This window comes from Cornus florida, unplaced genomic scaffold, assembly GCF_030987335.1.
Source record: "Cornus florida cultivar Cherokee Brave unplaced genomic scaffold, ASM3098733v1 CherokeeBrave_3.0.0_Hap2_Chr01, whole genome shotgun sequence".
In the NCBI taxonomy this organism is placed as follows: Eukaryota; Viridiplantae; Streptophyta; class Magnoliopsida; order Cornales; family Cornaceae; genus Cornus; species Cornus florida.
Genome location: NW_026775571.1, coordinates 104,092,425 through 104,106,228, shown reverse-complemented (window position 1 = coordinate 104,106,228; position 13,804 = coordinate 104,092,425). Strand labels below are relative to the sequence as shown.

At 35.3% G+C, this 13,804-nt stretch overlaps 1 protein-coding gene across 1 annotated transcript; it reads right to left on the bottom strand.

Moving 5' to 3' along the window:
* Positions 1–563: 563 nt before the first annotated feature.
* Positions 564–5,318, bottom strand: LOC132311114 (uncharacterized). Its single transcript, XM_059808849.1, has 7 exons — positions 5,166–5,318; positions 4,548–4,619; positions 4,413–4,462; positions 4,205–4,269; positions 1,145–1,236; positions 979–1,050; positions 564–865 (listed from the first exon to the last, which is right to left on the bottom strand). Exons 1-7 carry the CDS (start codon positions 5,166–5,168, stop codon positions 827–829), a joined length of 393 nt encoding a protein of 130 aa, XP_059664832.1. The 5' UTR covers positions 5,169–5,318; the 3' UTR covers positions 564–826.
* Positions 5,319–13,804: the final 8,486 nt, after the last annotated feature.

Below are 13,804 nucleotides of genomic sequence, written 5' to 3'. Positions count from 1 at the left end.
GCATTCTATAGAGAACTGGATTTATATGATCTCCTGCAGTAAAAAATGGTAGTCCAAATTCCAGAGACATTCATTAGATAAGGTAATACTTGTTTTGCAAGATCAAGCATGGATGACCCGGACAATGGCCATACCGTTTTTCTTTTTCGGGCAAGGTAAAACTCCATTGTATGATGAATATGTGGAAACTGTACTTTAAACCCCAAGCAAGACTCAGAGGCCAAGAACAAAAAACTGTGGCCATAACAAGCCCAGCAACAAGGAGCAAGCCATTAGAAATAAAATGACAAAAAGCTAGGCCTGAAGAGAATCTGCAAATGGGTGAGTGGAGAACATCAGGAGCAACAAAGGACTTAACATGCCACGACACCAGAAGTGATTCTGTTTCCTCTTTATCTTACAATCTTCGTGGCCGTACCAGACATGTTTGCTCCACCAATTTGGAAATAAATGTTTGGTAGAAACTAGAAATCATAGTCCATGAAAGAAAATATAATTCAGGCCTACCAAACAAGCCCGTCTGACATCTGTTGTTTTCTATTCAGTTGTGCAAACAAGTAAAAAGTCCAGAAAATGAAATATTACTTCAGACAATTGTCTTGCCTTCAAAAATATGCAAGGCTAGCATACATTCAAATTGACCACTTGACAACAAAGTCAAGCTGAATAAATACTTTCAGGTGAAACAAAAGGGAATTAATATAACAAAGTAGGAGCAAAATACAGTCAGAAAACCGCTTACCACAAAGTTAAGTATAAATCTAGAGATATACATCACAATGAAGCATTTTATCATCAAACATAGAGCTCTAATTTCAAATGTGTGCTAGTCATCATCCTCAAGCACACTCCGTCGCCTCTGGATCTGAAGAATTACAGAAATAGAAAACAGCAATTGTTGAGAAGATTGAATTCATGCAATTCTGTAAACAATATGCAAGGCAAATGAAAATACGAGAACAAAAGATTATCACTTACTGTGACTTTGGTCTGTTTAGTTGTTTGGTTATTGATCTGTTCCAGCAATGAAATGAGCCTCTCTTCGGAAACCTACAAATAAAATGATACTCAAGCATGGTTATAATATAAAGCACCAAATATCAGTAGACATGCACCAACATTCATTGAGAATCCGCATTGTTACCTTCTCAACTATCTGACCCATTTGGGCAGCCCTGAGTATGACATCTTCAACTCCTCTTGCCTTCTCAGGCTTCACCAAAGCAATTCGAGCAACTGCTTATATAACATGGCAGTTGAAGAAAATCACATGATGCCAATTATTAAAGAAATAACAGAAAATAACTTGAAATGGAAGTGGCACAATGCAATAGGGGTATAAGGTGCCTGTTATTTGCTCATTTCTAAGTTGCTAAAAGATGTCTACCCTGGTTATTAGAGTTCTTGTTCTTTTTTCATTTTTTTGTGGGTCTCCCAGCAGATTCCTATTCTACCTCCCTGAATGCCTAATCTCGGTTTTTGAAGCAGCAAGTAACCATGTCAGGTAGCCTTTTTGGTCAATGGAGAGGAAGCTTAATACTTGGTCGTAGCGCTTAAGGCTGAATAATTCACTTAAGATGTAAACAAGTGAACAAGGTGAATTTAAGTTCGCAAGGTGTAAGATGATGCCTAGACTAATTAATCACCAGTGGGAACAGAAAGTCATATTCCCATTCTTTCTTCTGAAAGCTGCTATATACAATGGCGCGACACAGGCATAAGTTCCACCCCCCTTCCCTGAAAATAGTCTCATTTGGCAAATGGTAATCTCCTTTAACCTCCAAAAGCCAAACCTATCATACTTTTAATGGGTAACCAACCACCCTTGTTTCCACTTGACAGTTTGGTAGACACGCACATTTCACAACATATATATATTTATAGATGTGAAAAGATTATGTATTAAATACAAAGTATACTCAATGTCGCCATAACTAAATGGGAAAATTTAGGTTTTATTGAACATACAACCTTTTGAGTGTATCGAATGAGCAAGAAAGTAACAGCGCACGTTTATGTGGAGGATTCAATGTTAACGGGAATGGTGGATGAAAGTTAAGAGTTAAGTTCAGGACAGTTTTTAGGAAACAGTCTTTCCCTTCTTTGTATTATTTGAAGGAATGTCACATAAGGAATTTTCATATTGTGAGATGACCTATCTGAAAACAAAGATGGCTTTGTAAAAGTTCCTGTTCTTGTGGAATCTTTCTTCCTACTTGGGGTTGCCTCTTGAGTCATCATCTTTCAAAGCAACATTGGCTTGGGATTCTGCCGTTGAAAGATTTGAGAAGAGATCTACTGACTGGAAGGGACAATATTTTCGAAGGGGCAAGCTTACTCCGATGAGGAGTACCCTCTCGAGTCTACCAACTTATTTTATGTCCATCTTAACTATCTAGTCCTACAAGGTGGCTAGTAAAATAATAAGGGTTTATTTGTAACACAAAATAGAATTTCAATGCAACTAAGAGACACAAGTCAAAACTTTAACAAGCCAGACAATAGGTCTGTCCACCCTTAAAATATGTTCTACCTTACATGAGTATATCAAAATTTGAATGCCTAATTCAGTGAGTCTATTTACTAAAATCCAGCTCAGGTAACAAAAAGGAATCAGGTTCCACATAAGACTAAAAACCGAAGTCTTTGCACTCAACCAAAAGGCGTAGCCTGTAACTATGCAGCAATGTACATTATAGGAAACTTCCAACTGGTGTAATAATTATTCTGATATAGACCCCAATTATCTCATCTCAAGGAATACTTCAATGACAAAGCACACAAATGCAATAACCAATTTAAAGCACGTCTCGTCCAATAGCATACATGCACTACTGTCCAAAAAGATTCAAGAAAAAAGGTGCAAGAAATAAAGATTTACAAGGATGAGCAGAACAAGATTTTAGATTTTAAATATACAAATAATAATGGGCCCTGCTAAAGCATGCATTTTTTTCTTCTTATTTTACAAGGAGGGAAACCACGAAATCGAATCCTAAGTTGGCACTCATTCAGTCTAAAACCGTACCTTCCGTCAATATCTGTGATTTTAGATCACTAATTAAGTCTTATTTTCCGTTTCCACCAAAAAGCACTTTCCAAGGATTCTAAAGAAGGCAATTGATTAATTGGTTTATAATGTTTATACTAGCCAGCTAATTTACTTGATCACTTATAACATTTCCGCATCCTTCCTCAGTCACCTCGCACCATTGTCTTAATAATGTACCTTATGATATCAATTTAAAGGCCCATTTTTTCTTGGAAAATTAGCAAGATGAAGTTACAAATTTCATTAAAATGACTAGAGAGGACATGCCAAAGTAGAAGGCTGGAATTAGTTCTATATCTCTAGAATTTATATATATGTCATTTACCTCCCCATTTCTGATTTCAAAAACTTATATTTTCAATTCATCAGTCAGAGTACTTGTGCCATGATACATGCATACAAACATATCTACGAAGAAGATTTAGCACCATGTGATGATATGACTTGCAAAGAAAGTTTATAACCTTTCCAACAGCCAAATTCACTATAAATGATGCTTATAGAATAAAATAAAGTTCTTTTTTTTTCAGTAGATAAGCAACACAAGCACAAACCACACTGCCCCAACCTGAAATCACTTAAAGTGCCTATCAAAAAACAGAAGAATAAGAAGAAGTAAATGGTTTTGGTAAATTGGTAAAAATTATTATTCAAAGTATAAGAGATATGGAGAGCCCATCCACCTTTTCCTTATTTTTCGTAGTTGTGTATTTCTTCAATCAGTATATGGCACGAAACGGCACATACAATTTCTAAAGGGAAGAAGCACAAGTATGCCATCATTAATAGCCATACTAGAACCAAGACCGCAACTGAACCAAAGAAAATTTTCCTATTATTCCCCTACTTATTTCTTCTTCTTAAGAAGCCTTTGATACCACATTCCCTAATTTCCTTGATAATGCAATTCAACTTATGTATTTCTGATAGAAAAGGTTCAGCAAGCCACTAACAAGTAAATAACAGATTGAAATACTATAAATAAACAATTTGCTCGAGTGTAAAGAACATGCATCCTAATTCAATTGTGATACACCTAATCAGAGTTCAGAAATTGAAGTAAAACAAGCAAACATAAGGATATCTCAGTCAAACGAGATTCACTATCTGAATAAAAACAACTTAGAATGTCCTATTCACATCTGAACTTACGTCTTTCTCGTGCTTCAGATGACAGAATCTGACTAAGCATCATTTGCCTTCGTTCATCAGCTTCCCTACATCAATTACTAGAGCAGTCCAGATCAAGAAAATCTATAAAGGGGAAAGCTAACAATACATTGTATAAAAATAAAATTAAAAAATATATACATTAAATGCTTGATATGATGCAAGTTGCAACTGCTGGGTAAGGAGATACCTTTTGGCCTCCTCTTGAGCATTCTGCTCTTCAGTGTTCTGCTGGTTTGGCTATTCATCAATAAGTTCAATAAGCATTGACATTAAAAAGGGCAATTTCACAGTGTTATATATACTCCATGAAATGATCACTTACAATGCCACCGCTGCGTTGAGCCATTAGCTCCTGCATTCTCCTTTGCCTGATAGCTTCCAATTCAGGGTCAGCCTATAATACCACATGTGGTGTTTACGCTTCAAAATTGTGCTCCAAATCCAAATTAAATTCATATGTGAAATCAGTGTCGGCTAATCTTGAAAATAATAATATTACATCGTTTTGGGTGCCAAAGCTATCAGGTTACATCCGGAATCAAGTAAAAGTTTATAGACCACAAATCCACAATACTTGAGATCGCCAACTTTAACATTCCCAGATAAATTCAACATAAAATAATAGCCCAAAAGAATGAAATTGCACAAGTTTTTTTTCTTTTTGGGTAGCCCTGATTCCACTTTACTTTTTGCTTAATTCACAGTGTTAGGTATGGGATTAACAAAAGGAACTGAGTGGATGCAGGAAAAGTTAGACCAGGAGCATAAAAGGAATTGGATTTGATCTTAAATTACTATCTTAGTTCATCTACAGCACAAACCCCAAATCAAATTCTAAGTTCACAACTCTAAAGAGTCCATGTGAAATTGAGTAGACTAATATCAATAAAGATCAATCCACATATTTGTGTGTGAAGAGAGAGCGAGAGAGACGAATTACCATTTGTTATGGCAGAATCAAACAGCAGTTGGTACCACGAAAAGGGAGATGGCGGAACCAGAGCTGGCGTTCGAGAGACGCGAGCTATATATGTATATATACACCCGCACAAGATCAATGTATATAGGAGCCTGATGTCTCGGTCGTCATTGGATTCGGAGTTGTTGGGACCCGCCTAGGGCGCCACTATTAGTCTATTGGGGATGTCGATTTAACCCGCTTGTCCCGCGCCCTATTTTGGAGACATACAGTTTTCTGCCGTAATTTTTAAGTGATCCATATTTGGTCACATTATTCTTTTATTAACAAACAATAAGACCGTGTTTAACCAATTATATCACTATTTATAAGTAAAATTTTACCACCATTTATAAATAATATTACATAGTCTAAAAAGTAATGTTACATATAAACATAACTCAATTTAACATATTATTTATGTTATTATTTGAAATTAAAAGTGGTGGTGTTTCCTTTTACAAATGGTGATGTTACTTTTTAGACTCTGTAATGTTACTTATAAATGGTGGTGAAATGTAAAAATAGTCTAAAAAGTAACATCACCATCATTTATAAGTAACATCACAGAAGTCTAAAAGTAATATCAGATAGTCTAAAAAGTAATATCACCACGTTTTGATTTGTTGATTTCTTATATTGATTTGTATTAAATCATATAAGGCGGTGTATAACCGACCAAGATATATATATATAGTAATAACAATTAAAATAACTTAATAAAATAACTGAATATTGAATTTGGATTACAAATAATAATTTCAAAAGAGAATAACTGAAAATAACTTACAAATTAATGTAACTGATATATGTCTGAAGTTTACAGCATACTAATGTTGTATTACACTCAGAAAATAAAACTAAAACTGAACTGAATATTACAACTGAATATTTGGAAAATGTAATGAAGCCTGAAATCTCTCGAATGAAGCCTGAAATCTCTCGAATGAAGCATGAAATGCAGTAGGACTGAGCACTGCTTTTATAGTCGGGCTCCTTCACTGTTAAAGGATGCTTCAGCGCGAATCCTGACTTTTTAAAAGTGACTTTTGCTTTTGACTGTAGATGAATAGTGACTTTTACTGTGAATGAATAGTATCTTGTCGGGGGTACTGTAGAAACAGTGATTCTGCCGACAGTTACTATTGAAATAGTGACTTTGACTGGTTACGTAGCTTTCTTGACTTTTACTGTAGCAAATAGTAATTTTGACCAAATAGTAACTTTGACTTTTCCTGATGAATCCTTAGAAAGGATCTTCATAAGGATTTTGACTGTCTTGAAAGACAGAGTCATCATATAAGTTTACTTGGTGACTTGGAGTAGCAACAGAGGAAGCATCTTCTGCTTCCTCATCTTTGGATAGCACTTGAATGCGATCTGTTAATGAAGCTGCCATCTTCTTGAGTTCTTCAAGTTCGGACTTAAATGTATTTTTTTTGTGACTTTGTGGAAACAGCAAAACTAGTAGAGGAAGGTTGTTTCTGTTGAATAACTGGCTTTGCAGGAGGAGTGGCTTGTGTTTGTGAAGTAACTTGGACTGAGGATTGCTTGGGGTAATCACCTTCAACATACCCAATAATCCTGTCAAATTTGAAAATGTCCCACCATTTGACATAGTGGCGACGGATGACTATGTTGTCCTGGATATCATATTGCCATTTGAATATCCATGGAACTTTATATTTGTTGTAAAATAACAGGAGGATTGGAAATTGGGAACCATGTTTGCTAGCTTTGTGGACAGTGGAAAAATATTTGACTTCTTCTGCAAAGGAGTGATGGAGGATCTCAGGAATAGCACCATGAAGAGGCCACCATCTCAGGAACCAGGTAGGGATCTGACTTTTGAATTGACTATCAAAATTAAAAAACCATGAATGAGTAAATGGCTCATTTTGGTATAGGAGCACAGATGACCAGGCTGTCATGTAATCATAATAGGTAAATTGGATAGTATGATCAGGTAATGGCTGTGGTAGAGAAGGATGACTGCCCCATTCTTCCATGGAAATTATCCGACAGATGTACAGGGAATGGTAAATGACTTTGGTAGAATCATGTTTATCATAAGTAGTTTTGACTATGACGAAGTTGGTATTGTACAGGATATCTCTGTAAAACCGAAGAGTTTTAAGAGGATGGCTTGAAGCATAGTGTATGTTACTTGGGAAATAGGAACGAGCTAATTCAATTGGGTCTTTGATGTGACTTAGGTGTGGCTCAATATAGAACAAGGAATTAGGGGTTTTTTCTACATAGGGACTTGGAGGTTTGTTTGTAGTTGTGACTTGAACTTGGGAGTGGGTTTAATATTTTACTTAAACTTGAAAAAGGTCTGGTGGAGGATTGACCAGGGCTAACTTAAAGGTTGATGGGGAGGCAAAAGGTTGAAATCTATTGGTGACTGCTAGTGCAGAAAATTGTGCTTGTGACTGGGATCTGGTGACTGGGGCTTTGCCGGAGCAAATATCAAATGGTTTAACTAGTTGGGGCCTCAAGGGAGGCTGTTGGTCTGCCATCAGATTTCTGCAAGAATTCCCTTATGAGAAAATCTGGAATAGAATTGTTACTTCCCTTGATATATTCTATATCAAAATCAAATATACTTAAAATAGCTTGCCATCGGGTAAAAATCTATTTAGAAGCAATATTTTCAACATCTTTTTCCAAAACATATTTTGCACTTTGACAATCAACTCTGACTAAAAACTTTTGATTTAAAATATCATCTTGAAATTTACTGATACATAGAACAATAGATAAAATTTCTTTTTTAATGGTACTATAATTACTTTGTGCTTTTGTCCAAACACCAGAATGGAATCGAACCAATTGTTCAGGTGCATTTGGACTGACTCGTTGCTTAAGGATGCCACCATAACCAATGTCAGAGGCATCTTTTTCAATTATTTTGAAAGAATCAGTAGTTGGAATGCCAAGACAAGGCAATGACTTGACATAATACTTAATGGATTTGACTAGATCATTATGGACAGAGGTCCATGGAGGAGGGTTACTTTGAAGACGATCAAAGAGAGGCTTACATTGTTTGTGAAGATCTTTGTAAAAGTCAGCAATGTAATTTAGAGACCCTAAGAAGCGCTGGAGTTGTGATTTTTCTAAAATCTGGTCTGGGAATTTATCTGCAAATTGAAGAGACCTATCAATAGGACGAATCTGGCCTTGATAGATATGGTAACCTAGAAACCTGATATTGATTTGAAATAACTTGATTTTTGTAGCAGAAATAACAAGACCATTCTTTTGAATTGTTGCCAGAAACGATTTCAAATGTTTCCAGTGTTCATCAATGGACTTGGAATAGATAAGAACATCATCAATATAAACAATGGAAAAATGACTATAGGGATTGAAAATATCATTCATGATATTTTGGAATTCACTAGGAGGATTTTTCAATCCAAAAGGCATTACTTTCCATTCATAATGACCAAATGAAGTGGTGAAGGCAGTTTTGTACCTATCTTTCTTTCGAAGGCGAATCTACCAAAATCCTGACTTCATATCAAATTTGGAAAAAATAACTGCTTGACTGAGGTGACTAATAAGATCTTTTTTATTGGGAATAGGATACCTAATCCATTCTAAGACCTTATTTAGAGGCTTGTAATTGATAGCGAGGCGAGGAACACCTCTTTCTATTTCAGAGTTTTTCTGAACATAGAAAGCTGGACATGACCAAGGAGATTTGCTCTTTCTAATGATCTTTTTACGTAAAAGATCAGAGATTTTCTGTTTGTAAAATTCCATGACTTCAGGGATCATTTGGATAGGCCTTGCTTTAGTGGGAATGTACCTTCTCTTAAAGCCTTTAATGTAAGGTAACTTCACAGAATATCTTTTTCTGTGCCAAAAGGCAGTTGGAATATCAGAACAAACTGTATTTTTAATTTGTTGTTTAAAATTTTGAATTTTTGTTTGGAGCACTGGATCAGCTAACTGATCATCAATGCGTCTTTTAAAAATGCTAACTGCTGAGTTTTACTTTGAAGTAGGTTTATAGACTTGGTCACAAAGGAATCAATTACGGATTTTAATTCTTTCCTGGATGGAGGACTAAGGAACTTAAACTGAACTTCATGTCCAAAAGGTCGAGTAACTAATCCTTCATTGTCAGTAGTAAAGGGATAGAGGAGATAGATGAATGAAACTCCTAAAATTAGCTTATCAGTCATATTTTTTTACCAAGACAAAGGATGTCTTAAAACATACATTGTTTTGGCAAATATGAACTTTAGATAACTTGTATTTTATGTCCATTTTACTTCCATTAGCTGAGCTTAGCCTTTCAGAGGTTTTCTCATAGTATTTAGTTGGTATGAGACCTTCCTGAATACAATTAAGATTAGCTCCTATATCAATCAAAGCAACGACTTCAAGTTTGAAATCTTTGTTGATGATAAGGGTAACTTTAGCATACTATTTTTGAAATAAAATGTGACTTAAAATTTGGAGTTTTTTAGAAGACTCTGGACATCTTAAATTTTTAGAGGCTTCTGAATGATCAGAGACTTCTTCATCAGATGATTCTTTTCCTATGAGGGAAAAGGCAGGATTCACGTTTAACTCCTGAATATTGTTCTTCATAAGTTGGTGTTCTGACTTGAGATTTTTAATCTCAGTTTTAATTATGTTAATTTCTGCTTGAAGGTCTTGAATAGTGACTTCTTTAGGCTTATTATTAAACCTTTCTAAAGTTTTATATGGACTAAAATTGGGTTTACTGACGATTGGGGGTTCAGGTTCTGAGTTGCCTAATAATACTTTAAGTTTTTTAAGATATAAGGTTTTTAACTCAGGGTCATCTACCTTACTGATTAAATCAATAACTAAATGCTCTTATTCATCATTTTTTGTAAGAACATTAAGTGACTTATTCGGATTGCAACAACTATCTTTACATCCTAAGGTAATGTTGGGCGAACTAAGGGAATTATCAGATGATTGAGAGGAAGAACTAACTTTTGGGTCACTACTACTACCATCAGTATCTTTTAACTGGAGAATTTGGTAAATGGATGCTTTAACTTCATTGGAGATTTGTAACTGACTGATCTTTTGCTTTGCATAGCAATCTTTTACAAAGTGACCTAGTCGACCACATTTGTAACATTTAACTTTACTAATTTCTGTGGTAGCGGGGGTATTCTTTTTCTTAAAAGTCTTTTTACTAAATTTCTTTTTAGGTTTAGCCTTTTGAGAATAATATTCATTTTTTGGAAAGACTGGTTTCCTATTTTTGTAATGTTTATGATAACCTTTGTAACTCTTCCTCTGAGGTTTGGGATTATGTCTGGAGGGAGCTATGGGTGGAAGACCATATTATTCACAAAAAGTTCCCATTTCATATTTAGCTCTTTTCCTATCATCTTGTAACTGGTTACTAATTTTCATGTCAATACACATCCTTAATCCTTCCTTTTGGATTAAGCTGATGATATTGTCATAAGTAAGGTAATCATAATCAATACTACCTGTGGCTTTACTTAGAGTATCTCGAATCTTATGGGCAAAGAGATTGGGTAAACCATTAATGAATTTTTCTTTCCAGAATGGTTTGTTACTATCATCTCTAAGCATGACTCTGGATAAGAATACATCTTTATACCACCTAAAATCACTCATGGTTGGACAAGTGAGATTGGTAAGTTGGTCATGTATTCTGGAGGTGATGTTACTTGGAGTACCTATAAAATGGTCAACTATGGTGTACACTAATGTGTTAACTCCATCAGGGATACCACGTCCTATGGCTTCATCAAAGATAGGAAGACCATTATCATCTTTTTGAACAGTATTTTTAATGTTATTGCGAGATTCTTCAGTGAGATGTTTTTCCCACCAAGATTTTAGCATTCCTGATAATCCCAAAGTGAGTAAATCAACAATTTCCGGTTGACTTAGATTATGGGTGGTGACATAATTATTGGCGACCATAGAAATATGACTTAATTTATTCAAAATCTCTTGTTCAGATAAGCCATCTATGTTCCATTCATAGAGTTTATCTGAAGAAACAGAGAACTGATTTTGAATATTCTTTTCTTCAAATTAGAGGTCTGGAGGAGGGGGTCTAGGATACCAATTTTTGGTAAGACTGGTAGGGTTGACTCTTTTGGTGGTAAGACGATTGAGTTCCAAATTGGAAAAAACAGTTTCAATTTTCTGAATATCAGAAAGGTAACTGGTGATATTAGAAGACGAACTATCAGAACTGTCAGGATAATTGATGACAGTGAGAATTTTCTCATCTTTTTATTCTTTAACTTTAGCTTTTCCTTTTTCCAGGGACTTGAGAATGGATTCAATTTGATTGATAACAAAAGGGTCTGGCAAGGCTGGTGGAAGACCTTTCTTGTTTGTGGGCATGGAAATAATGGGTGTTTCTATGGTATGAGTAATATGAGGCTTGACTGTAGGTTTTGGAGACTAAGTTAGAGAGAGCTCAATCTTATCAAGTTGGTTACCAAAGGTGTGTAAGTATTGGTTGGTGTAATTATTTTGTTCAATTATTTTTCTGGTATTAGAATCAACTGAGGTACTAGTTTTTAAAGGAGAAGCAGTGATTTCAGTTCCTATGTGATCAAGAATCACGTTTTCTAAAGGAGGATAGGAAGAGGAAACTGTGGTTGTATCAGAAGTTTTCCAATTAACTTTTGTGAGGACATTGACTTGGTTATAACAGTTTTCTAGGTAATCAAAGAATTAGATTTCCAGTTAATGCTCTGTCATAAATTTTTGCCAATAACGGAGGACCCGTTGTTACTCTTTGACAGTATGATTTTTGCGAAAGGATTTTCGCTTTTCTTTATTACTAAGGGAAGAGTATTCATCATGTAATTTTGAAAGATTATATCTAAAAAGTTTACTAATGGTAGTTAACTGAGGGTTTATTGTGTTAAATTCGCCTATGAGATCAGAAGGAGTAGGAGAGGTAGGCTTAGATTTATGTTTAGGAGGAACGTAGCAAGGGTGAGCAACTTGTTCATCGATTTGAATTCCTTTTAACTTGGTGTCCTATGGTTGCAGACGGAATCTAGAATTTTTTCTTTCTAGAGAAGGAATTTCACTTTCTTTGTCCATTAGATGTGCTTCAGATCTAATGGAAGAAGTAGAGGGACGAGATCGAGTCAGAAGGCGTTGTTCATCAAAGCTTATTCTGACTGTTCCGTCAATAAATTCCTAAACTCTATCAAGGTTACTAACATCATTTTGTATTTTAACTGGATGGTTTTCATTTTCAAGAAACCATTCATTAGGTAAAGAAATGTCTTTCCAGGCTACAATCTTCTTAAGTTGAATATTAGCATCTGGAGTGCTACTTTCAATGAGTAGGGTATGACCTTTGATATCTTTCTTAAGGGCGTTGACATTAAGGTTGGTTTTTCTGGTTTTGTAATAGATTCTGTAAATCAGACCTAAGGGTTGTGATCCAGGGAGCATCTTGTAACCAAAAGTTTTAACATTAAGGGTTAAAGCTTTTAGTAGATAGGGGTCAGTGAAACTGAGAGTGAGATCAGGGTAACAATTGAAATGAACTGGACCATTACAGAGACTTGTTTCAACTATTCCCAGAAGACTATCATTGTAATCTAGGAATCTAGCATCACGAAAGGTTAAGAGGACTGAGGTATTAAGACCAACATTAGTGAATGGGTTGACTGCAACTTGGACTAGACCTATGTGTATAAAGTTGTACCCACGATCTTTGTGACTTTTGATTGCTTGAGTTGTGAATAACTGACATTTTTCATGTTCTTTAGACAATGAATAAATTTGTTCTACTATTTTGACTGCGTAATCACTAAGGAAGGTTGACTTAAAGAAACTGGTTTTGTAGATTTATCTGGTTGGAATCCTAGGGATGTTCCAATCACTAAAATTGAGACTAACATCTTCAACTCTGTAATCTTCTTCATTAACTATGTTTGGAACTGGAAGAAGACTAGTACTGGCTCTGGATCTGGAGCTCACAGAGGAGGAAGATCTGAATAACCTATTCATGTTTGTTTAACTCTCATTATGCTTGATAGGTTGACTGGTTAAAACAGACTATCTTCATGGTTATCTCTTAGTGGTATCTAAATCGTATCCACGCGCTCATCCGCTCATGCCGTACCGCTTAGGCCTCTCTTAGGTCTTACTGTTTGAATCTAGGACTTACTGTTTGGATCCAGACTCACAGGAAGGGAAATAGAACAACAAAGTGAGAAATAGTGAATAGAATGTTAGAACGTGGTGATGTTACTTTTTAGACTATGTGATATTAGTTTTAGACTTCTGTGACGTTACTTAAAAATGGTAGTGAAATGATACTTATAAATAGTGGTGCAATTGCCAAACACAGTGTTAGTGTCTATTAAGTAGAGTAAAACGTGGCCAAACCAAGGCCACTTACTGCTCACTGTAGGAAACAGCATGGGAATTGCATAGCAAGTGATTTGCGCCCAATACTTCTAATAGAGTTATGGTACTATGGGTAGGTTTGAAAAGAAAGTTTGAAATTCGTAAAATTCCGAACTCGTTTAATTAATAATTAATAATTATTTTATTAGATATAATTGTTCTTTTTTCTTTATTTGGTTTGATAATTTTTT

Bases quoted from the DNA above. Each gene is read 5' to 3' on its own strand.
- LOC132311114 (XM_059808849.1), bottom strand. The intron at 1,237-4,204 runs GTAAGTTCAGAT...TTATATAAGCAG, and splicing joins ATCTGAAGCACGAGAAAGAC to TTGCTCGAATTGCTTTGGTG. The intron at 1,051-1,144 runs GTAACAATGCGG...TTTTATTTGTAG, and splicing joins TGGGTCAGATAGTTGAGAAG to GTTTCCGAAGAGAGGCTCAT.